The 24,651-nt window shown below is 39.7% G+C and overlaps 2 protein-coding genes across 2 annotated transcripts in view; one reads left to right on the forward strand and one right to left on the reverse strand.

Annotated features, from left to right (window-relative positions):
• The window catches only part of PEX3 (peroxisomal biogenesis factor 3), a 20,622-nt gene extending 7,946 nt beyond the window's left edge, over positions 1 to 12,676 (forward strand). Inside the window, exons 3-12 of the mRNA XM_040553361.1 lie at positions 3 to 84; positions 4,405 to 4,448; positions 5,846 to 5,970; positions 7,668 to 7,734; positions 7,835 to 7,889; positions 8,148 to 8,304; positions 9,211 to 9,281; positions 10,053 to 10,175; positions 11,356 to 11,452; positions 11,880 to 12,676. Coding sequence (XP_040409295.1) covers positions 3 to 84; positions 4,405 to 4,448; positions 5,846 to 5,970; positions 7,668 to 7,734; positions 7,835 to 7,889; positions 8,148 to 8,304; positions 9,211 to 9,281; positions 10,053 to 10,175; positions 11,356 to 11,452; positions 11,880 to 11,963 — 905 coding nt within the window. The 3' untranslated portion in view covers positions 11,964 to 12,676. The remainder of the gene's footprint in view (positions 1 to 2; positions 85 to 4,404; positions 4,449 to 5,845; positions 5,971 to 7,667; positions 7,735 to 7,834; positions 7,890 to 8,147; positions 8,305 to 9,210; positions 9,282 to 10,052; positions 10,176 to 11,355; positions 11,453 to 11,879) is intronic.
• A 974-nt stretch (positions 12,677 to 13,650) lies between these two features.
• FUCA2 (alpha-L-fucosidase 2) lies at positions 13,651 to 24,232 on the reverse strand. The gene is made up of 7 exons (XM_040553360.1): positions 24,003 to 24,232; positions 21,525 to 21,712; positions 19,660 to 19,999; positions 18,814 to 19,024; positions 16,686 to 16,876; positions 15,339 to 15,447; positions 13,651 to 13,936 (listed from the first exon to the last, which is right to left on the reverse strand). Exons 1-7 carry the CDS (start codon positions 24,191 to 24,193, stop codon positions 13,796 to 13,798), a joined length of 1,371 nt encoding a protein of 456 aa, XP_040409294.1. The 5' UTR covers positions 24,194 to 24,232; the 3' UTR covers positions 13,651 to 13,795.
• Positions 24,233 to 24,651: the final 419 nt, after the last annotated feature.

The following is a 24,651-nucleotide window of genomic DNA, read 5'->3' on the forward strand; positions in this document are numbered from 1 at the left end:
AGTGCTGTCAATGCTCCCAACATTGAGGGATACCTTAATGCATCAATTAAATTCTGAGAGTCTCACATCTCTTCTTAAAAATAGGTAAGACTGTCTCATTGTGTTAAATATAACTTGTTTTGATCACAAGATCATTTTTTTTTCAAATGATGTATTTATAATGTAGAGAGCGTGAAGCATTTTGTTCTTGTGTCCCACTGAATCACGTAAAATATTTTGAAATTACCACATAAATATTCTGTGTCATGTTAGATAAAGTTTGATGTATGAAGTATGGCTGGCATTTTACAAACATTACTGGAAATAATTGTTACTTTAAGATGCTGCAATGGGAGCCATGGTTTTTGTTGAGTTTATTTAGGATAGATAAAGTCCTTAAGGCATCTAGTCTTCTCTTAAACTGTGTCTTGACTGTGTTGTTGTTGCATTTGTAAAAATGTTTATGTAATCTCATCGAGGTCAGACATGTGAGCAGTAGTGGAAAGTATCCAAAATGAGGTTACAAATGGAAGTGAGCTATAAGAAGCAATAGGGGCATGTCATAACTTTATACAAATCACTCCCTGTCAGAAAACACCTTTGTTCTCATTATAACTGCAAGAACAAATGGCATATTTTTTAAATACATAAAATGCATAATAGTATACCTTAAATGCTGCTTGGCATTTAGCAAGGAGTAGAAGTGTTATGTAGGAAGTTAACACAGGGTTTCTGACTCACTCAAGACTGTCTTTCCAGTTTACCTCCCACTAACTTATTTATATAGCTTTAACTTAATTTATTAAATGCTGGACAGATTACCTGTCCTATCATTGTCTTTTTCAGTCAAAAAAAAAATCTCTTACAACAATACAACAGAATGTGATATTTAAAATAGGAGTTAGAGCCTAAATTATGTTTTTGTAATAGTGGATCTAAGAAGTGGATACTGTAATTGAGGATTATTTATCCCAAACAACAAGAAGTTGGAAAAAAGTTAGCTTCTATGGAACATTTGTTTACCAAAATAAGAATTTTACTTAATAAAAAATTAACCTGAATGAACGAGAAATGTTGTGGATGATCAAATTTGTCTTCTGAACTGTACAGCAAAATATTCTACAAATGCTTGTAGTCCCTTGTTCTCTGGTAAAGACAAGTAATGGCTTAGTTTATTTTCTGTAGCATATATTCTTTTATCAAAATATATCTGGTATCTCTAACTTGTTTGACTAGTTGGAGCAGTTTACAGGTACAGTGACACGCTTCTGAATTCCAATAATACATGCAGCTGAGGTCATGAGTATCCTGTAAGTGTGGGCATCCATTTAGAGTCCATCTTAGAGTTTGTGTCTTAATGCTTCCTTTTTTGACGTACCCTTAGAAAGTTGTAAATAGATGCTTACCCTTTTTGATCTGAAAGGGTAAAAAAGAGGTTGAATGAAACGAGGCTTCAGAATTAGCTTTAAAGTGAGTCTTTCAAGGAGCCTTCTTGTGTTACACGTGAAGGTATAGATTTGTTTTCTTTCCACTTTGATTTCAGAAGATGAATCAAAGGGTTCCGGACCCTTCCAGTGTCAGTCAATATATAAAAGGGTAGATGTGGAGATTTACCTTTCTTAATGTCTCTGAAGATACAGTCTCTTTGTTATATTATCTATGAGAAGATCTTATGTTATGCCTTAAATCAACTGCTTTATCCTAAAGTCCTTTCAGTTCTTAAATTTAAATCCTTTTTACATTGTTTTAGTAATTTGGTATGGCCAAGGTTAGGCTGGACATTGTCAGTCTTCCAGAGAAATTTTTAAACAGGGAGCACCACACAAGACCACTGATGTTCTTGCTCTGTCTGCCGTCCTCCTCTTCTCAAAGCAATGTTATTGAGTGAGATCAGGTGACGTAGTTGCTGCTGTAGTCTTGCGGGTGTTACCTATCTCCCACTTACTCAACACTAAGCTTTATTCCAAACCTCTAGTTTATTTTTGCATTACTTCCTGCCTTGCTTCTGTAGCCGATAATGGTTTTCCAAATAAAGAAATGTGAAATAAAAGTTGAGTAGCAGCTGAGTATTAGTCAGTTGCAGCAAATGAAGACTAAAATATCCATTTCCACTTAGGCTTAATACTCACAGTATTAAGCTGTTACCTGGTTGTTGCCTTATGTTGTGAGGAGAAACTTGGTAAGCATGAGCTCTAAATATGTTTTGACATAATGGGTGGAAATGTAGTTGGCTGATATTGATGTATCGGCTTCTTTGTCTTGCTTCAGTTGGCATGGAAAACTTACCACTTATAAGTAAAAGGTGTAGTTTTGAGTCCTATCATGTGTTTCACCTACAGAAGTATTACTGTATCTTCTCTTTTTTCTTTTTTTTTAAACTCTTTGTTTGGCTTTTGAATGGCTTTTAAAACTGTTGATTTTGCTTGCATAATGTAAGGTGTGTAAACTGTCCTTGTACGTGCTATGGATCCTTCTTGTATCTCTTCTAGCTATCTTTTTTTGATCTCTCTCTACTTTCTGGAGTTTAATAGTGCTTTAAGAGATTTAATAGTTTATAATATCTGTTCATTTGCTCTATTTGATAGCAATGAGCTTAAAAATTAATTGTTTATGTAATTGATATAATGGTCAAACGAATGCCAAAGTATATATGTTTGTTTCAGAAAGATAAAAGCATTCCTTAATGGTTAACTGGGCCTGTAAGGACAAATGATTTCTAATGAAAAGTGTGTTCTTTTAATAAATTATGTTACTGTACAATCTAAGCACAGGTTAATCTGAACCTTCTGTGCTAAGTATTTAAGTATTACTTCTGATCCCAAGAAATTACCAAATGTTTCCCTAAATTACTTTCACAAATTGTTTCCTCCACAATAGAGATCCAGTAGCCATTCTTTACTAACAGTGCTTAACAGAAGGGAATGGTTGATTAAATTTCTTGGATGGTTAGCTTGCTCTTACCTCTGCTACTGCTGCTGTATTGTTAAAATTGTGTCTGGTTAGTAGTTTTAAATATGTCATACGTCTTAGGTGGTCCAGATGTCTTTATACACACACACAGTAGGGGACAGGAGGCTGGAGAGCAGCCCCACAGAAAGGGATCCAGGCGTTTTGGTTGACATCAAGTTGAACGCGACCCAGCAGTGTGCCCGGGCAGCCAGGAGGGACAACCATGTCCTCGGGTGCTTTGGGCACAGCATGGCTGGATGGTTGAGGGAAGGGATTGTGTTTCTCTGTTCTGTGCTGGTGTGGCCTCACCTCGAGTGCTGTGTGCAGTTTTGGGCACCACAATACAAGAAGGACGTAAAACTGTTAGAGATTGTCCAAAGGAGGGCTACAAAGATGGTGGGGTGTCTAGAGGGGAAGGCACATGAGGAGCAGCTGAGGTCCCTTGGTTTGTTCAGCCCAGAGCAGAGCAGGCTGAGGAGAGGCCTCATGGTGGCCTGCAGCTCCCTCACGAGGGGAGCGGAGGGGCAGGCGCTGAGCTCTGCTCTCTGGGGACAGCGACAGGACCCGAGGGGACGGCATGGAGCTGGGACAGGGGAGGGTCAGCCTGGGGGTTAGGGAAAGGTTCTGCACCCAGAGGGTGGTCGGGCACTGGGACAGGCTCCCCAGGACAGGGGTCATGGCACTGAGCCTGACAGAGTTCAAGCAGCATTTGGACAATGCTCTCAGCCATAGGGTTTGCTTTTTGGGTGGTCCTGTGTGGAGCTAGGAGCTGGACCCAATGATCCTTGTGGATCCCTTCCAACTCAGGATATTCTTTGATTCTATACAATCTGCAGTCTTGCTTTTTGACTGCAGAATATATATAATCTTAGGAATCAGTCAGGTCAAAAAGGTAAATGTTTTTCAAGAGAAGAAAAGAACAAACCCTTGCATTTATGTGGGTAGTGCAAGACTCCTTTTCCACAGATGGTCATGATCTATTTGTTTTTAGGTGATCAAGGCTGAACTTCAATAGAAAGCCAGGCAATGGTAAATCCTGTAAGAAAATAGGATAGAAATTCTGATCCTGTGCTGCTTACGCACAAGTAGATTACCTGTGCATACTTACTGAACCGAAGTCTGTGTTAAATATAGCCAGGATCAAGGCCCCAGAAAAGACTTACCGCTTTGTACCATCAGTGGGCTTTTTCTAACTGCTTAACGTAGGAACTCAAAATTGATAATATAACTGTATGTAATTGGCATCAATAAACGCTATACTTACACATTGAAATGTGAATATTTTTCCTGTGACTTCATAATGCATAGTTTATATACTGTTTTCTTGAATGAGGCAAATCAATGTAGGTGTAATCTGATGTGAATAATTATAATAGTTAAATTAACTTGCCTTAGAGCACTGCAGTTATTTAATATGTTTATTAATTTCCAAGTAAAATATACAATGGCTAATATTTGCGTTTATTTTTCCCACAGGCCAGCAAACAAGTTAGAAATATGGGAGGATTTAAAGATAATAAGTAAGTGTAAATAAAAGATTACATCTACATAATATCTAATATAAATTTTAAAATCTTTTATACCCTTTAAAATGTGCACTTCACACTACAGTGAGTCGTCCTTTCAGTAGATACGAAGATAATGTAGCATACTACATAGCAAACTCCTCCACGCTCTGCCAAAGCTCCTCATTAAGGATTTTTTTTAATATCCCCCAGGGAAATCAGATGCTCAAAAACCACCTTGAAGAATCTTATTGGCCCTCATGTTATCCTGCTCAACAAAACTTTGTGCAGACTTTCTGTACCGCCACAGAAAAATCACATCTCTCAGAAATGCAGGCCGGCCATTATATGGCCAGTGGTTTTCTCTTTTTAGCCTGTTTGAGATAACCACCACAGCAGTGGTTATGAACCCTGCCGTTCATCATCTTATGTACTGGCTGGTGGAAGCAGTGGAAGGAAAACAATAATAGCGAAGTCAGATAATTATGCAGTGAAATATTACTGAGATGCTGTTATTTTTTTTGTTCACTACTTTTGATTCCTTAGTGCCATTTGTTATCCCCGCCACCACCACTGCCTCTCTGGTTTTCTATCCTTCCTTAGAGTTATCTTCATTTCACAACACACCTATAGATCCTGCTTTTGATCTGGTTTGTTTTTTCCTGTGTCCTTGCTACTCAGCGCTCATCCAAATTTATTTGTTACTTCCACACATCCTTTGCTATCTGGTGGCTGGTAGCTGATGCTCATTTTCATTTTCTTTATGCAGATATTATCTGCTTCTGCCTTAGGTAACATTTTTCTTTCTCTGAAACTGCTGTTATGCCTTCTGTGTCTTGACTGCATGATGAGGGCTAATATGCTCTGTGTATTTCGTGGCCTAATGACGAAGGAGGATTTGACAGCACTGCTACATGATGCACCTTCTGGAGCAGCTTGTATGGTGTTTTTTTTTGTTTTTTTTTTTTTTCCAAAATAACTTGTGTAACATGCTAAATTATATTAATGTAGGACTTTGGGGCACTGGTACAGGCTTCCCAGGGAAGTGGTCATGGCAGCAAACTTGATGGTGTTCAAGAAGTGTTTGGACAGTGCTCTCAGACGTAGTCTGATTTTTTGGGTGGTCTTTGTGGAGACAGCAGCTGAACTAGATGATCCTTGTGAGTCCTTTCCAGCTTGGGATATTCTATGATTCTTGGATTTAAATGGAACAACACCTTAGCTGTAGCTGCTGTGCACGTTAGACTCATGAACATTTTGGGTATGTTATGAAACTACGTGTTATTACAACCAATGAGAGAAATTGCTATGTATTTAAGAATCATTAGCACTTCTTGCGTCTTGGAGAGTACTCTTCCTCCTGACTCACACTTTTTTCATTGACTTTGAAGTATTTTTTGTCTCTTTTCAAGGTTTCACAAGAAGTATTGTAGCAGTGTACAGTACCTGTATGCTAGTAGTTCTTTTGCGAGTCCAGTTAAATATTATTGGCGGTTACATCTACCTAGATAATGCTGCAGTCTGCAAGAACGGCACAGTAAGTTTCTTGTTTTGTTTCAAAAGTTGAAATTCCACATTCTTGGAGGTGAAAGAATTACTTTGATAAAAAGGGCATAGCTTGAATGAAACTGCGAGTTTTCTAAGAGTGGAAGATGTGAAAGCAGTACTGATAGTAAGGTATATCGATAAATTATTAGAGTTTCTAAATTTGGATGATTTGGTGATACTGTTGCTTACAAAATACTAGCAATATCAAATAATACCTTTTTGTCTGTATTTGTATTGCTTAAAGAAGGCTTCTTCATATCTGAACGCCAAACTAAAATAATTTTTGCTTTCATTAGTCTTTTGTGAAACAGTAATACTCTATGAATGATCCAAGATATGTAAGCAAGTATGTATAAATGCTTAGCTCTTCATAGCTTGCACATTAATTCCCCCAGTTATTTTTTTTCTGGAGTTAAAGAAAAGCGTTGTCTTAGAAATTTTGACTAGTTTTTAACTCCAAAAGGTCATTTACCTAAATGTTTCTTGATGGGGCCAAGCAAAGTAGAATGGGTTTTGTTTACATGTTGTGCCTATTGCTTAATAACAGTAAATCCTAGAGTAAGCAAATACCCACAGTAAGATTTGTAAATTATTGAACAGATCACCTGAAAATAATGGGTGCAAATCTTGATTAGTTGTCATATGCTCCTCTGTGATACCTCTTGCTGAGAGTCAAGGAAAAGCAGCATGTGAAGGCAGGTCTGAGGGTTTAGAAAAGCTTTCATTAGGGAGGCCAGAGATGATGGAGGTCATGTTTCATTTTGTAAAGTCCGAAAAAGCTTTTTTAGGCAAGAGGATCTGGAGTAGAAACGTTTCCTTTCTGTCACTTTTCCAGTAGAGGAGTGGGTTGACAGGATCAACTCTAAGGCGCTCTGCTGCAGCAAGTTGGGATCCTCAGTTCCTGAAAGCTGCTTTTCCGTCAGCAGATTTCTATGGCTTTGGTTAGGGTTGAGCTTAAATATCCTATTCCACCAGGTTTAATTCTTAGCATGATGGAGGGTCTCATTCTACTTGCAATACAGTTTTTTAAGAGACTTTCCTACATGAATGAAAAGTGAAAGAAGATTTTTAAGATTCTGTGCTACAAAAATGGAAGAGATGTCTGTATAGTATGGAAGAGAGCAATGCGATAGAACTCAAAGACCTACAGGTTGATGGCAGGAAGGGAGAATCAGAAGCTACAGCCTCCAACTGGTGAGAGAGGAGATGATTTGGGACTCGTCTCCCAATTCAAATATGACAACCTGTAAGTGCATATCCGGATCTTCTGAAAAGTGTCCTGCTGTTCCTTGCGGTCTGCTTGAGTATAATGACAAAGTTGGTAGGTGGATGGGCAAGTGCTTGGCCATTACATGTCTGACTGTGATGATTCAGGTGTGATTGGAAGGATGGCCACAGCAAACTGACAGGGAAGTCATGATTTATTTTTGATGTCCACTTTCTAAATTTTTCTTTTAAGAAATTTTTCATCTCCTTATTCTGTTTTGAAACTACTGTGATAAGAAGGAACCTCTCTTTAGCAGAGAAATCAAATGTAGTTGTTTTCTAGAGCTGCATTGATAACGGGGGAATCCATCTGCTACATGGTATTAAAATATTAAGGAAAGTGTTTGCAACCTGTTTGAAATTGATTTTGTATTGTTGTCTACTGTTGATGGGTCACAGAACTTTTCTTTTTCCCCACAGACACCGCTAGCTCCCCCTGAAGTTCAGCAGCAATATTTATCAAGTATTCAGCACCTTTTAGGAGATGGTATGGTGCTTACTATAAACCACTACGCTTACAAAATGCTACTTTTTTTTCTAGACTTGAGTGAAACCTTAGAATAATTCTGACACTTTTCTTGTTCTAGGACTGACTGAATTAATAACTATTGTTAAACAAGCTGTGCATAAAGTTTTTGGAAGGTAAGAGTCTGTATTTTTCTGTAGTTAACTTTTCATCTTTACTGTGATGACAGTTCCCAAAACAATGAGTTTTATTAGAATCAAAACCAAGGGAGGCATTACTGACTTTATTCAGGCAAAGATTTTGGCAGGCTGAGAGCCTGACATTGCAAACCAACTTTGCAGATTGGGATCCTGTTATTTGTGAGCATATTATCAGCAGATAAACAATGTATCATTACAATGTTGGCTGCAAAATTAACACTTTTTCCTTTCCAGTATTTCCCTTAAGCATGCCCTTTCTCTTCTGGAGCTGGAACAGAAACTTAAAGATATCAGGAAAGTAGTGGAACATAAAGATTCAGATCAGAGTGCACCTTATTCTCCCTTATGTCATTATCTGATGCCAGATGAAGAAAACCCCTTGGCTACCCAGGTACTTGTTTCAGTTTTTCATCTGCCTTTGTTTATTTTGAAGAGGGAGGGGTGCATAACAGTCCTCCAGTTGCACCATGGTAACTGAATCCTTAATAAATGACCGGGCCTCCTCCTTTGCAAGTGAAGTGTCCTTCTCTTACCTTCTTCAGACTCGATTGAAAACAAGGGTCTTCCTCAGCACGTCAGCGATGAACTCAGGAACATAGCCAGATTAGTTGCTTTCAGTCTGTGACGTATGCTGTAACATAGTGCAGCTTAATGTAGTCCTAAGCCAAATTGTATTACCTTGTACTTGTGTACCAGCAAAGAGCGTGGCCAATTGTAGCATCTCTGAGAGAGATGCTTTGCTGGAAGAAAGTGATGGTGTGCTGGAGTCTTTGGTTGTTTGGGGCTGGAAAATGAAGTCTTGGAGTCAAGAGAGAAGTGTATCTAATCTCAGTTGTAACACTAATTTCTGAAATTTTCTGAAGGTGTTTGTCTCCAGCCACATCACTGATTGGTGAAAACTTGTTCTTAATTTGTATTATTGCTGGTATAAAGATGAAACTGAGGCTTCGTTGTGTGACCGCATGCATTAATCCATTAACTTATGCTAACATGCAGTGTTTATGTCAGTTTTGGTAGCCAAAAGTAGAAAACATATCCTGCTTGATCAGTCTGGCATTTCTTGCTAGTACTAAAAACCAAAAAACAAAAACAAAACAAAAAAAAAAAAACACAAAAACCACAGCAATCTGTGCACATGCACAAATTATAAAGAATCTGATTTACTATCACAAATCTTTTCTTTTAAATATATTTGACTCATCTCGACTTAATTCCATGGTGCAAAACTATTCTACTTCTGCTCTTAGAGTTGCCAGTATATTTCTCACTAAATAGCATCTGTCTTTGCTTTTTCCAGGCCTGTGGACTCACAGAAAGAGACACTGCTACAATTAAGCTACTTAATGAAACTAGAGATATGCTAGAAAGGTATGCAGAAATACTCTTCATGCATATTAAACTCCTCCTTGCAACTATAGTTTATATAAGACAGTTAGTTTCATATAAAAAGCTGGTGAACTTTCATTTGCAAAATGTGACCGTTCAGCCACCGTGCTGCATTAAATATTGATTTATATTCACTAATTGCAGGCTGGGATTTTCAAAATATGAGTGTTCTGAAATTCATTTATAAAAAGCAATCCTGCCTTAATAAGACCATGAGGACATCTTTCCCCTTATCTCCTCCTCACATTTTCTGTACTTATATAGAAACAGAGGAGTACTTCTCTTCTGTTATACCAGGGTAAATTGAGAGTAATTTTATTGCATTTACTTGCTCTGATAAAATGAACACCAGTTTTGGCTTATCAGAATTTGTTTTTAATGCACGGTTTTATGAATGGTCGTATGCATCCTTCTACAGAAGCTACTGCAGTGAGGCTTTTATGGTAAGCATTGAATAGGAGTGAACTGAGCCAAAACATTCTTAGAATTTAACTGCTAGAGATCTGGGGCATTTTAAGGACAGGTCCCTTCTATGTTACTGCATAGTAAGAAATAGAGAAGTGAGGAATGCTGTAGGTTTATGTCTTTTAGTGACTCGAGGGTACAGTTTAGGTTGTTGACTGGTTTGCTGTGGAGACACTTGGGGAGCTGGTCTCTCTTGAGATTTGCAGGGTTTTTTAGTTTGGAAAAATAAATCCTAGGAATGAAAAAATGAATCCTAGGAATGAAAACAGCACGCACTTACTTTTTCAGTCCAGACTTCAGTACAGTTTTGAGCACGTGTTTAAACAGAGGATTCAGTCAGCTGCTGGACAACATGGCGGAGTTCTTTAGACCTACTGAACAGGACCTGTCTCAGAACGGCTCTGTAAATAGGTAAATGTCTCCTTTTGTTGTGGTTCTTACATGGTAATTCTTTCGGCCTCATAGTGAATTCTAAAAAGAGCTAGTGATTTTCTTGCCTTGTTGAAGTTCTCATGCTGGAAAGACTTCTGTTTCCTGTTTTTCAAGACTAAATACCATCCCCTCACTTCAGTCAAGCAGAGACCTAGGAGTTACTGCATGTTTCTTCTCACCCATGAGCTTGCTAGAATTTTCCTGAGGTATCTTCCCCACCATAACTTGCAGATGTAACAACAGAAATCGGAAGACCTATACTTACCAGTGTTTCCTAGTGCTGTACGAGCAGACTGCCTTTCTAGGTTGGAGGATTTACACCACTGGTGGTGACCACTGAAAGATGTACTTGTAGTACTCCCCAGTGAGGCCAGGAAGAAAGATAGCTCTATATGCCCCACTTTCTGACTGTTAATTATTGTAGTTCTCAAGGAAGTTGGGCATATTCTCCAAATATATGTAAGCATAAGTACCTACAGAGTTTTTGTTTTCTGACTGGTATGCTGAAAACAATGCTAACATTCAGGATCTTCTGCCTCTTCCCAGAAGACTGTAAAAATGTAGCTTTTATTCTGAAGTTAACTTGCTTTTAAAACAGTACAGTGTGCTAGAAATCTGAAAGCTGAGTTCAAATCCTAGAAATGTAATTTCTAAAATATTAAAATGAAGACTTTGAATAATAACTTGCTTATATATGTTTATTTTAATAACTAATGGCTCTTGAGTCATAAGTTTGTATTTAAATGTAGACTATTTGCAATGCTTAGAATATCCAGAAGGCTTTAGGTTGGCTCTCTCTTGGTTTTGAGTTTGAAAGAGTGTGAGATTGCAAACTGACACTTCTAACAACAGTTTACACACACACACACACAGGCTGCAGCTAAACCGTGTTTCCCTTGCGTGCAATGCAAGCGTGGGACTGTGTGATAGGAACACGAACAGGCAAGATAAAATTTGCTTCGGTAGTTCTCTGTATTCAATGAAAGACTTAATAGGGACAAAACCTTCATTTGTATACTCCAGTTTGTGGTCTATGCAAAAGTAAGTTGTTCCAACTTTTACTTTTGAAGTAGTAATTATTTACAACTGTAATAATCACCGTTCAGTAGTTTTACTGATACCAGAGCGGGTCTAAGTCAATATCTTTGTTCTCTTCTAGTCTTTCCAGTGTCAGTCTTCCTTTAGCCAAGATAATTCCAATAATAAATGGACAGATCCATTCAGTATGCAGTGAAACACCCAGTCACTTTGTTCAGGTAAAAATCATACTTTATTTAAAAGATCCCAAATAAAATTTTGAGATGTTGCATATTTCTTTTTAGGTAACATATCACACTTCAATTTCAATGGCTTAGGAAAAAAAAGTAGGAACTGGCATAACTTAAACTTTTTGTAAAGTTCTATCTTCCAAAAAGATGTTTCTTTTTTCTCATGGAATCTCTTCCTTGTACTAAACTGTGCAGAAGCAAAAAACAGGTCTCAACTTTGTTCTATTTGGAGTTCTCTTCATCAACCTTTCTAATGCAAGAAATCTGAGTTAAATCTCTGTGGGAGTGCCAGGTGTTTTTCTCATGATGAGTACAATCATGTACTGCAGCAAAACCAGAGAAGTGGCTGTGTGCTTTTGATTAAGTGGTGGGTGTGTTTTTGATTAAGCAAATTTATTCCTTAAATTTCTTCCAGGACCTATTGATGATGGAACAAGTGAAAGATTTTGCTGCTAATGTTTACGAAGCTTTTAGTACCCCTCAGCAACTAGAGAAATGAGCTGCACACTAATAGGAATATATCATGTATTTATAACACAGCCCGTGTGACTACTGATGAGATTTGGGTTAATTTTGTAATGGTGTAGGAGTGGTAGACCAGCAGAAAGAACATACTGAAAAAACTGGGAGCGAGCCCGTATTTGTTCTATCTAATAGAATTCTGTTTCAAACACCCATTAAAAATATTCTTGTTGAAAGAATCACTGTATGTAAAGACTTTTCTATTAAAAAGTTGTTAAACTCTTGCATAATTCATTTGATTATTTTTATTGCATCTGGAAGGCATCTGGTGGCAGTATTACAACAAGATATTTAGGAAAAAATAACTTGTTTGTCTGGGATGTGTTAGGTTTTGGGAAAAACACGAATGACGGTGATCTAAGAATAGCAGTATGAAGTATGGCTTTTCTATTCTTCCGCCAGATTTTTCTTTCTGTAAAGAAAAACTCTTCTTTCCTTGACTTTACAAATGTTATTCCAGAGGGTTTCTCATTCTTCAGAAAGCCTTTGCCAACGGATGCACGTGCCTCTTGAACAGGCTGGGGGGGGGGTGCTCTCTTTGTTACTGAAAAGAATGTGGATTTTTAGAAGTTCTTGTTTATGCTGTTGAAACAGCTACACTGTACACATTAACTTGTAAATATTTTAGCTTAATTTGTATTAATTTTGAGCCCAATTGTCTGTATTGTAATAAAATATTTTAATGTAAAATTTGTGCGTGTGATAACGTTACTAGCAGAAAAGGCAATACCTTATTAGCCCATTACTTAAAAACTGAAATAGTTGGGCATTTATTAACATTACTCAGGAAAATAAGTCTACGCAAAACTATTCATGCTTTTTGTTGTCCTGTATCTCCCCCTTTTTGCAAACCTCACATTGCAGGTCTACAATTACTAATCCCGACACATGATGAGTTTGGGAATTTTTCAAATTGGACACAATCCACTCTCTGCTTAAGATGCTGTCTTCCTGCCAAAGCTGAGGATTCCTAGCAACTCCTCATTATTTCTCAAAAAAAAATATTGTTGAAATATATGGGGGTTTTGATTGTTTAGTAGTCCACAGAAGGCACCCTGGTAACTATAAAAACAATGGATGTAAACAGGAGTCAGCCTTAACCTATGAAATTACACAAAACAGAGAAAGAACTCCCCCTTTACTCAGTAGACAGAATTACTCAAAGGTAGGAGTGTGTAAAATTAGTGATTCTCATGATAAAGAAATTAAAATGTACATATGCATTGCCTTCATGCGTTGGTGATGAATTTCTCACCTTCGTAAGATTGTTCTTGCAGATGCATTATTCAGCTCATCTGAAACTACCAGCCACCGGTTGTAGCAGACAATGGGGAAGTTCATTCTTTCCTCTAAAACTGACAGGTTTTCACAATGCAGTTTTGTGGAAGTTAGATTTCTTGCTTTAAAGAAGGTGTACAACTAACTTAGGTGTGCAGTTGTCTGATCTGTTGAATATGAGCTCGATTTAGCTTTTGTTCTTTCTCATCGCTTTAAAAAAAATCTACTGCCCTTATTCTTCCTTCCTTTTCAACTTGACCTCTTTTTCTTTTGGCCAGTTTCTTGGCAAGGTAGATGCTCAGTTATTCACACAAGTTCAAAGAAGCAAGTTGTACGCAGATATAACGATCTAGTGCTGGATTTCATTTGAGGTCCATTTCATTCCACCTTTTACAATTTATTTATTTTTTTAATAAAGATAGACTGTTACTGATATTTCTCAGTCAAGCAAGTAAGAATTAAAAAACAGTGCAGCGAAGAAGATGGGCAGGAAAAAAACAAACCCTACTACCTAAGGCTCCAAGGTATGGCTCACTTTATGTCAGTCAGTTGCAAGGTCCAGCCCCACTGACATGGCAGTTGTTTAAGTGTTAACTGAGGTAGAGCTATCATCAGTCCCTTTTCTCCTAATGCAATCCATTTCAGTGGCTCCTGGTAGCCAACAAGCTTCACCTGAAATAGGAACCAGCAGTACAATTAGAACAATGGCTTTTCAAAGTACGTATAATTGCATTTTCATCAGGGGAAGCGTTCTTCCATCACTACTATTTGATTATCCATAAATGCTATTAACAACCAAATTAATGTAAGACAATGAATAAAAGTAAAGGAAAAGGATTTGTGAAGTAGGTATGTAAGTAATAAAGCTAGTGATACTTTGTCTAAATCAGTAGTTAGGTCTGTAAAAGGTACATAAACCTTTGTCAGAAGTATTTGGGATGGGATTTGGGTCTCGGTAGGTAAGTAGGTAGGTTATGAAATGCCTGTTTCCTGTGGTGGAGCTTTTAGTTGTGAATAAGCATCAACATTTCTTAGAGTGCAGCCAGACATTTCAAAGCTGACCTGAAGAACCTGCCCCACTAAAAACAATGTTTTGCAGGGACACTTGTATGCTAGCTAGTGTGAAATGCTAAAAATAGTGGAGCAGCTTAAGAAAACAGTTGAAAATGTCTCTGCCCCTGAGGAACATTATTTTTTTGTGCACAGATAGTCCAAGTGCCTCTCCAAAATGCAAGATACATCTACATTTGTATTCTACACGATGTTTGGAGTGTTCTTGAAGTGACTCTCTTCACCTTCTCACAGGGCCATCTCACTGAAAATTAGGTATTTTTTCAGATGACACTATACGAGAAGCCACAATGCATTTCAACAGCTAGTGGGCATCCAGTGCATGAGACCAGAACTGACCTAAGCCAAAGCAAAGCCTTTAAGTGCAGTAGTGTGGATATTAAGTCCTGAGCACCACGTGTTCTGCTCTATAATTCTGCTTCTAATGGGTCAGGCTACTTGGAGGTGTGGTATCAGCATCCTCAGCTTCTGACCCCTGCTTGCTCTGAAGTGCACATTTAGAGTCACATCCAGTAACTGTTTTATACTCCCAGGCAACCGAAGCCTCTGTGTGCATTCCCTTTGTGCACATGAAACTACCAGACCGTTACAGCAATTACAATATCATGAGTGGATATTTATAAAGAAAGGTCATCCTGGGGTAGATTCTACAGTGGAAATGAGAGAGGTGGCCCTGTTGTTTTCCTGCTATTTAGCTTCTTTTTATGATCCTTAGTTTGAAAGCTAAGCTATATCCCAGCAACAACTCAGTCTAACTTTAAGAAGAAACATCCCACTGGGAGGACTATGACAAGGAAGGTCCCAGAACAAAAAACAACATGTTGCTGGGTCTCTTCCAAAGTACTCTGTATGCATTCCCAAAGATGCCAGAAACTAAAATAAACACTGATGGATCATGACAAATCCCGGAGTTGTTTTCCACATCCCTTCAGAGTATGTTCATTTCTCGTAATGTGTTAAAAACCTCACTGTTCTAAACACAGGGTGGGAAGAGTCTTTTTACCTGTGTTTCTCCAAGCTTAGCCTGTGGCTCACCAAGTTCCAGAGTCCCAGAGATTGGCCAGTTAAGGAAGATGGCATTAACTTTGCCATCTGTGGGTCTGAATGTGTACCTGGTTGGAAATGGGGAACAGAAACACGTTTCAGTCTTTCCTTGTAAGTTTTCTGAAGCAATTTATATCATGCTTTCAAGACTGGAAAATAAATGATTTGCAAAGTCAGCATTAATTACATTTTCACATGCATAACCTTCACTTCATATGGTCTATACCCTTTAATAAAGTACTATTCCTTGAAAACACATGCTGACAAACTGGAGGTAACAGATTATTAAAGAAGTTTATTTAGAAGTAAACATCTGTAGTAACTTCAGCAAGCTTATTATAATTCACTGCTGCCTAGTCATATCAGAAAGAAGATCTGGGGGGTTAAGGTGAATCATTAACAGATACTTGTGGGTTATATTCAGAAAAATGTTGTAATTCACATCTATAGACAAATACACAGATTTTACACTGAAGAATTTCCTAGGAGCACGTGCAACAACAAAGCTTCCACTTGGCATTGTTATTTTTTTAAAAAATGAATTTCAGCAGACATTATCCACATTATATCCTTGTATATCTTGCACCATACGTTTGAAATATTTCTCCCACCTTCCTTCATTTTAGTTACATTTTTTTTTATTTTTCTCAAAAGTGGTTCTACTAAACCTTCAACAATTTCAAGGCTACGGCCAGATAGCAAAAGCTTACTTGGAGCAGGACTAAAGAAAGCCAAGTGAGGCAGAGAAGAGGGTCAGAACAAAAGCCTCATGGATCACTATGGCGCTATAGCAGCTAGGAAGCACAAAGGCACAGCAGAGCTCAGAGGCTGGCTGAGCTTTTTACTGACCAAACAATTACTATTATTTTCCTGTGTGTTTTTACCTTAAAAAGAAATGGATTTTTCTAGTTTTCTAGATTTCTAGTTTCTCTCCTCTCTAAAGATAAAGCATTCCTGTTATACAGATAAACACCACTTCATAGCAGTTTTGTGTGTCTGGATTTTTTATTTATTATTTTTTATTGTTTCGGATTCCAGCTCCACTAATAAGCACAAGATCATTAAGGAAACTCTTGCAACCCTCCTTTCAGCCCTGGCATCATCCCAGTACTACATTCTCTGACACCCACTGTCCACCTACATGTTTATACACACTTCCATGCAGTTTCTTAAATAGACAAAAGGGTTCATTTCTTCAGCGCACACAAAGCAAGCTGGTGATTTCCGTAGTATCACACCATTAAGAATTTAGTAATTTCCACACACACTGCTGTACACAGCCTGTATATTGATTCAGTCGCCTTACCACACGTCTGGTGTGACCGTGTCGTTCTGCGCTCTCCACGGCTTTGTCCCATAGATGGCGTCTCCGTTGACTTTCAGCCAGGCACCCATTTGCCTCAGGCGTTCCTCAAATACAACAGCGATGCGACCATCGTGAGTGGGCCCGATATTCATCAGGAGATTTCCTCCGCAAGACACTGTTTCTACAAGTTGCTGAAATGTTTTTAAACACATACGCAGAACATATGGTCACGGCAAATGAAATCATATATTTGAAGTTCTTACTAAAGCCTGGTGTGCTGCTTCAGAATGATGGATTGGACTAGGTACGTTACTGCTGCGTGCTCAGACTTTGGACGTCATCCCAACAGTCGATACAAAATTGAAGCTCCCATAAAACAAAGCTCTACTGTCAATTTGCATGGCAGGAAGTGGCCCCAAATACATTTGCACACCAGTACGTCTGACTGAATCTACATTAGAATCAGATCCTACAACTTTTTAACATTTTGACTTCTCAATTTCATGAAAGATTTCCCCATAGAACAGTTATAGCATTATTTCTCTGCATGAGAGGAAAACAGGGCTAGTAGATGCCACTTCATTTTTTACTGAAGCAGGGAAAAGCAATTTCATATTCTTCCTCTGTTTGATGCTCTCCCTGTTTTATGGAGACATCTGTAAAACACTATGAAGCTTTACATATTTAGTACAGTTTTCATAAAATATTCAGAAGAAAATGAAGCGGTCTCAATAATTTATGCAGAAAAGAATAAATCTTGTCTCTGAGAGTACTATTAGGATCTTCCTAGTAGTCTACCTTTTACAAATGGAGCCAGTGACAGAACGGGTGTTCATTTTTATGCACAGTAGTCATAGACATTAGTGCCTGTAAAATTCACATTGTACGTAACTATTTCTGTAACACACAATGCACAGACTGGGATTCAAATGAAATGTTCCTACCATTAAAAGAATGGGATGGAAGAGGATGAAAAAGGGGGTGGAAGACTGAATGTGTTTTCATGTCTGTGCACATGGTAGTAATAAAAAAAAAATCCTATTGAAAATCTAGATTTTCAAAGGGTTCATTCATCCTGGAGTAGAGCTTTTCCCAGACCTATTAATCCATGAAGCAACTTAAACAAAAAGAGGCAGACAATTTTACTAATACTTTTTTTTTTTAATCTCAGCCTCTAAAGATCACATGTTCTAGCACTGAGTCTACACTAATGCCATATTATGAACTTGACAATCTGCAAATAGATTGATGATCCTTCTAGCGAGTCCATAAATGTTTGTGTTTCCATCCACACTGCCCTCCAGAGATCAGCCTGAGATACACAAGTCTGAGGAACAGACAACTGGAGACAAGCTATTGAATGAATTTAAGACCTTCTCCTCTGAAGAAAGGTTACTTCAGTTTGAAATTATCTTTTGCAAGGACAATACAAAGGACAGATTTGGATTAAGCAACAACAACAATCTTCCTCTTCAGTAGCTGAGTTTTGCAATTAAATGCATTTTATCTGAAAGATAAGTCTTCCTTTCATTCAGTTCTTCCAAGCTTCAAGTCTTCTTTTTTAATACCTTAGACTAGCAAATTGAATCAATTTTCCATTAACACAGGCTATCTGTATTTCTGCGGGCGTTGTTTTCATTTTTCTTTTTTTTTTTTTTTTTAAATATGAAGTAGAATGGAAGGAACGTTTCTAGCTACCAGATAAAAGACTGTTAAGGGTTATAAAATGTTTCTAGCTAGAACGGGGAAAAAGACATAGCCTTCAGACAGGAGTCTCTGTGCAACTGCAGCTGTTTGCTTCTTGTCAACTCAACAGTGCAGTTACTAGAAAACAAAATCCTAGAACAAAGATTATCCAAATCGGTCTTTGACCAGTTCCTCACAGAGGAAATAGCTTCTAAGAAACTGACTGAATTTTTACTAGATAATATTTTTCATAGTATTTTCTATAAAATCAGTAAGAATTACACGGATATTCCATGCTGCCATTGTTAGGCTGCAAATGAACAACATTATTTCATTGCTTCATTATTTAATTAATAATTTTCCTTAAAATAGATGTATAATTGAAATGTACAGTCTAACATAATAACCAGCAGTTGGAGGCAACTCCTTTGTCCCATCATACCTTCACCAGTTCCTCGATTGTGAAGTAATCGTCAAGCTTCGCGTTCCTCCTGTACCCCCAGGACCACTTGTCAATGGTCATGCAGTTCTCCCACTTGTGAGGCAGAAGGTGTCCGGGGTTGTATCGGTCACTGCACGTGTAGAAGCCACCGTGCTTACAGATGCTGCCGACTCCCCAGCGGTCATTGGTCACAACGGTGTCCCGAACTGGACTGAAAGCAAGGAATACTTAAGTTTATGATTTTTATTCTAGAAATTACAGTCACGGCTAGCATAATCTCTCCCCACCACCACGTCCCTCCCAGAAACTAACATTCTGATGAGTTCTGCGCTATTAATTCACTACTATTAGATTAAGTGCAATTTCAGGAATCCAGTTCTCATCCTCTGCTAGTAAAAAGTCCAGATTGGCATCGTTGGGGAAATATGCTGCAGACTTTCATAGGAGGCCCGCCAGAAAGCAGTCTGCACTTCATACCCACTGCCAGATGTTCAGTGTGTGTTGACAACAATGCACCCCTGTTCTCAAATTATCCCCCTATCCTGTTTGCCTATGCAGCAGACAATACTTCGGAAAGAAAATGACGAGGTAGAATAACCATTGCCATCTTAACTGATGAATTTGCAAATGTGGTTAAAAAAAAAGTACAGAAGTCTTTTTCTAAAGCAAGCTTCAATAGTTTTAGGGAAGACCTGGATTCTTGGCACTCTGAGTTTCAAGAAAATTAAGATTTAATGAAGTCCCCATAAGCAGAGTTTAAAGGTTCTACAAAATATACAGAGAACGAGACAAACTAGACACAGAGCAGAATTTCAGATTAGGAGCTAAAATAGCATCATGATACACCTGTCATTATACAGCCAAGCTAGAAAGCCAGTGCTGTTCCAGTAAGTATCTGGTGCATTTCCATCCCCATCAGACCAAACTATTTCTGGTTGGTACTTGGTCACAATTTCATAGAGTTCTGGTAATGATTTACTGGTTGGAAACTTTCTTGTCTTGAAGACACTGGTGGCATCTTCACAGAAGAGAGGATTAAACCATTCAAACAAGGAGTGATACAACCCAAAACGCAAGTCGGTCCTGTTTCTAACAGATGTTGCAAGTTCGGCCACAAGATCTCGTTTTGGTCCCACGTCAACAGCATTCCAGTTCCAAGAATATTTGGAACCCCACAAAGTAAAGCCTGCAAAAAGAAAATTAAAAGATAAGAAAGAGAAGCAGAAGAGGGGACATAACGGTTCTTCCTTCTGGGAAGTGATTTAGAAGTATGTTGCAAAAGAAAACAAAATAATAAAAATAATACATGTACTAATATGGTTATCATGGTATAAAGCATGCCTATAATCTGTTCATGCACTGTGGCAGTAGCCATAACATCAGAATACAATGCCTGATACATTTATAGATTTTATACATAAACATGCATTTTCTAGTACTGTACTGCTCAGAATAATTATTCCTTCCTCTTTAGTTGTTCACTCCATTCAAATGTCCCAATTAAATTAACCAAAACTACAGCAACTTCTGAGGCAACTAGAGTTTCACGGAACGCGGTAAATACGAACTCTGAATACACATTCAACAACTGGAAGATGAAACACTCCCTGTTGCAAAATACACAAGCTATCATTTGCGTTCAGACTACTCTCCTCCCTTCTGTTTACATCTTATGCAAATGTTCGCTAGTCATTTGTCTCGATATTTAGAACAACTCAGTACATGTATATAAGCAGAGTGCAAAAGCTCTTGAAACAGCTTTTAAAATATCAGCATTAGGTATCAGGAGAGATTTAACTTTTCAGGCGTTTGGCAATCCAGCCTGAGCACTTCAGGTACTACTGCGCCGCAGACTTAAACCACTGCCAGAGGAGCTCTGCTCTCACCCTCACGGTCATTGCCTAATGAATCTTGCAGTATTTTTGTGAACTGGAAACGTGTAATCTTATCAACCAGACAAACAAGCTAAAAATTCATGCCCAAGGCTACAGGACAGACTAAACGAATCTTGGTTCTTTTGAAGTCAGTGGGAATTACACCACTGGCATCATCAGGATCAGGATTTTGTTGGTCAGAGATGGGATTAAAATTCACACGTTACTAGCTGCAACTCTTGAGCCCACATCTCCCCAACACATTCACTAAATGCACCCTCATATTGCTGCTTAGCATTTTACACTTTCCTTTGATATTATGTTGCCTTCTAACCACTTCCTCTTTCTTTACTTTTCTCTGCAGAGCATCTTGACTCCTGGAACATACTGCTAAATTCCCTGGGGAAACCCACAAAGCTAGTTAACTGCCTGTACACAGCAGCTCTCTGTACATGAAACAGTGCAGGATGCACTTTTGTGCTTGCTTGAGCAATAAATTACACAACAATCAGAAATTAACTCATCTAGTTAATTCAGAAATTAACTCGTCTAGAAGCTCACCCCGCTTGCCCCCACCATTTCAGGCAGTCTTAACCTATAAGAAGAGAAACACGGCACAATCTACTCTTCCTTCTATGCAAGCTTCATGACCATAGCTTTGTGTATGCATTTTCCTGACTCTAACACATTTCCTAGGCATTTTTAAACTCTCTGGCTGGGTTGGGGCAGGTAACTCTGTAGCTTTCTCTTTCGCTCAGCAGGCCGGGAAGTCATGGGGATTTCTCTTCAGTTAACAGAAATGCAACAATTGCTAACATTCACAAGCTTTCTACTTACCTTCATGATGTTTTGAAGTTAAGACCACATATTTTGCACCTGAAGCCTTCAGAATATCTGCCCACTGGTTGGGATCAAAGAATTCTGCTGTAAACAGTGGCCCAAAATCTTCATAACTGAACCCAGGTGGGTAATTTGCCTCCATAAATTTCACATAGGGCTCTCTCTTTTCCTTCTGCCAGTACCACCTACAAAATACAGATAAAAACCACATATGTTGGTGATGTTTTAGACAAAGGAGAGAGAATTGAAATGATCAGCTCTTACTTGTCTTCATGCTGAGAGTCATGCACACTGGAGGCATATGACACTGGCAACCAGATAAATTGCTTCAGAACACAGCAATATTACTAATAAAAGACTTCCTTTTCTCCGTCCTCTTTCCCCATGCTCTGCATCCTTTAGTCATTTCACTTTGGAAAAGTCACAGAATTTCATTTGTCAAGTCCTGGTCCAGTAATGTCACTACTCCAACTGTTCCCATCCACAACAAGATTTGGAGCTGCTCTGTGGCCTGATGGTGGTCTCTCACCCTCACCATGGGCAAAGCTCATAAACTGCCAATACAGCATTATTTCTTTTTGGACTGCTCTCTCTCTCTCTCTCCCCTACCTAGCAATGAAAGAGGAATTCTACAGACAGCATGCAACAGTCCCTACAGAATGAACAGCCTTATTGCTGGAGGCCTTCTAACAATATATGTTGTGACTGCTAATATTTAGGGGAACAAGGTTTGAAAGCATTCACCTCCCTATGAATTAAGCCAAGCAGCAAAGCTCCTGTTGGCAAATTAAGGCATAAATGAATACAGTTTGAAAGTGAGAGAAAGAAAAGAAAGAAAAAAAAGAAAAAAGAAAAAAATGAAAAAGGGAAGAAAAAAATGAAATGAAAAAAAGAAAAAAAAAAAAAAAAAGAAGAACAGAATCTGAATGTTTCAGATTGTGCTTCTCTCTCCTGTCCTGAGCTGGTCTCTGACCTCAGCTTTGCATGACCACAGCAGCTGCATGAACTTGTTGTAACCTTCCCAAACAGACTTCAGCATAAGCAAGCAATCTCTAGCAGCCAATGAGATAAAAAAAAAAAAAAGGAAAAAAGAAGAGGCTGTGACAGTCTTCCTCCATGCAAGAACCTGAAAAAAAAACACCTCTGATTTTAAAGTATGTAATTGCATAAAGAGAGGTAACATCCTTCCTTCGTTTGTCAACACTTCTGCTCTGACAGGATTAAGTTTTAGAACTGTACTGACCAAGACTGTGCAGCTCTGAAGGGAAGAAGGCAGACTGAGTGACTATTGGGGTTTTTGACTTTCCCTTTGAAGGTGTCAGCAAAGGACCTCAGCCACCTGGCTGTGCATGCTGCCAGAAGGCCCTGGAGCAGCTCCACACCTATACATATCTACGGATGGGAGGCAACAGGGACATAAACAACTTTATCAACTAAAAAGAATCGGGGATTGCTTTTAGAAAAACAATAAAAAATTAATATTTGAGCCTGAATCCGTGTACGAATCCTACTCTGGGAGCACAGCACTCAGAGTAAGGCTTGATCCAAAACTTAGCTTTTTTTCACCCCACAGTCATTACTTAGTAAATAGAATATACATTAAAAAACTCCTGGTACCCTTAAACATAACTCTGTAAAGAATAAGCCAAATACTGCCTTCAAAAAAGTGGTTTGCTTACAGGGAAGTTGATTTGTTTTACAAATGTTGCATTTAAACTTTACTGTAGCTCTGCTGGAGAGCTGTTGTTAACCTTCATACTGTACATGATGCAGGGCACCTCACTCCAAGTCCTACAGGAAGTATTTGGTAGAGCACGGAAAGAAGGTGGCAAAACAAATGGCTACAGCCAAAGGGCCTGACCCAGCGAGCACTCAACAAACCCAAGGTTTCATCCAGCCTTTGAACTACAATTACTTGAAGGATCTGGGCTTTCGGTTAAGTGGATAATACCACATAAAACCAGCACCAGCACAAAAGGCGAACAAGAAAACAGGAGGCAGTGTGCCAAGCAAGGGAAGCAATGCGGGGAGCGACGGGCTTCACAAGGGCTGCTCGAAGCCCTCTCAGAGGCTGTGGGGATCTGCAACACCTGTCCTGCACAGATCCTGGAGCAACCTGCTTCTTCTGACCCTTCACTGTGGCACCTGAGTGGTCTCCCTCTGATGCTTTATCTCCTTCACGAACATTGCAGAAAAAGCATGCTCCAGCTCTGGTCCCCCTGCTCACTGGGCTGACGCTAGCCCACCCGCTCAGCAGTGCCAGGGCTGCACACACCGCTGGCCGCATGTACCAGCCTCAAGCCCCTTCCTAACCGGGGCCATGAAGCCCGAGGTCTCTCTGCTCGGCCCCACCTGGGGTACAACACCCTTGGGCTGTGACCCCCGTCCCCGAAGCGCTGCTCCCCGGGCAAGCCCCGTTACCCCCGGCGCGGGGGCCGCCATTTCGGGGGCGGGGGGGCGAGGCGGGGAGCTCACCAGAACCACTCGCTGCCGAAGCTGGGCACCGAGAACACGCCCCAGTGGATGAAGACGCCGAATTTCGCCTCGTCAAACCAGGCGGGCAGCGGCCGGGCATCCAGCGAGCCCCAGGTGGGCTGGTAGCGGGGCCGCCCGCCCAGGAGCCCGGGCAGCCCCAGCAGCAGCAGCAGCCCCAGCGGGGCGGACATGGCGGCGGCAGGCGGCCGGGCGGAGGCCGGGCACAAGGCGGGGCCGGGGGCGGTGGCTCCTGCCCGCGGGGCCGGCCCCTGCCCGGAGCGAGAGCCCGAGCCCAGTCGGGGCTGATCGGGCTCGAGCCGGCCACGGTCACCCGGGTGTGTGCCGGGCTCCTGGGTGGTTCCTGCTGCTATCTGCGCACCCCTCCCAAGCCTTGCTCCTTCCCTGCCTGCCCCCAGGCTGGGCGAGTGAGCCTCGTGGTTCTGCTCTTCTTGTGTGGAAAAGCACACGAGTCGAGGTGTTCCTGCCTGTCAGTACTCCTTCACTTGGCTGCTCTATCAGCAAGGGTTGCCTGAATAGGAGGATTTTAAGGAAAAAAAAAAAAAAAAAAGTAATTGGCTTCTGTCTTGATCGACATCCTGCCCTTCCTCTTCCTCATGCCCAGGAGGATGGCTGCATGCTGGAAGTGCCT

This window comes from Cygnus olor, chromosome 3 (assembly GCF_009769625.2).
Source record: "Cygnus olor isolate bCygOlo1 chromosome 3, bCygOlo1.pri.v2, whole genome shotgun sequence".
NCBI classification, from domain to species: Eukaryota; Metazoa; Chordata; class Aves; order Anseriformes; family Anatidae; genus Cygnus; species Cygnus olor.

Excerpts from the sequence above, each read along its gene's own strand:
- FUCA2 (XM_040553360.1), bottom strand. The coding sequence starts at position 24,193 with ATGTCCGCCCCGCTGGGGCTGCTGCTGCTGCTGGGGCTGCCCGGGCTC. Across the intron at positions 16,877-18,813 it reads CAATCGAGGAACTGGTGAAG|CAACTTGTAGAAACAGTGTC; the intron begins GTATGATGGGAC and ends AAAACATTTCAG. Across the intron at positions 15,448-16,685 it reads ACGGTCACACCAGACGTGTG|GTACACATTCAGACCCACAG; the intron begins GTAAGGCGACTG and ends ATTTCCAACCAG.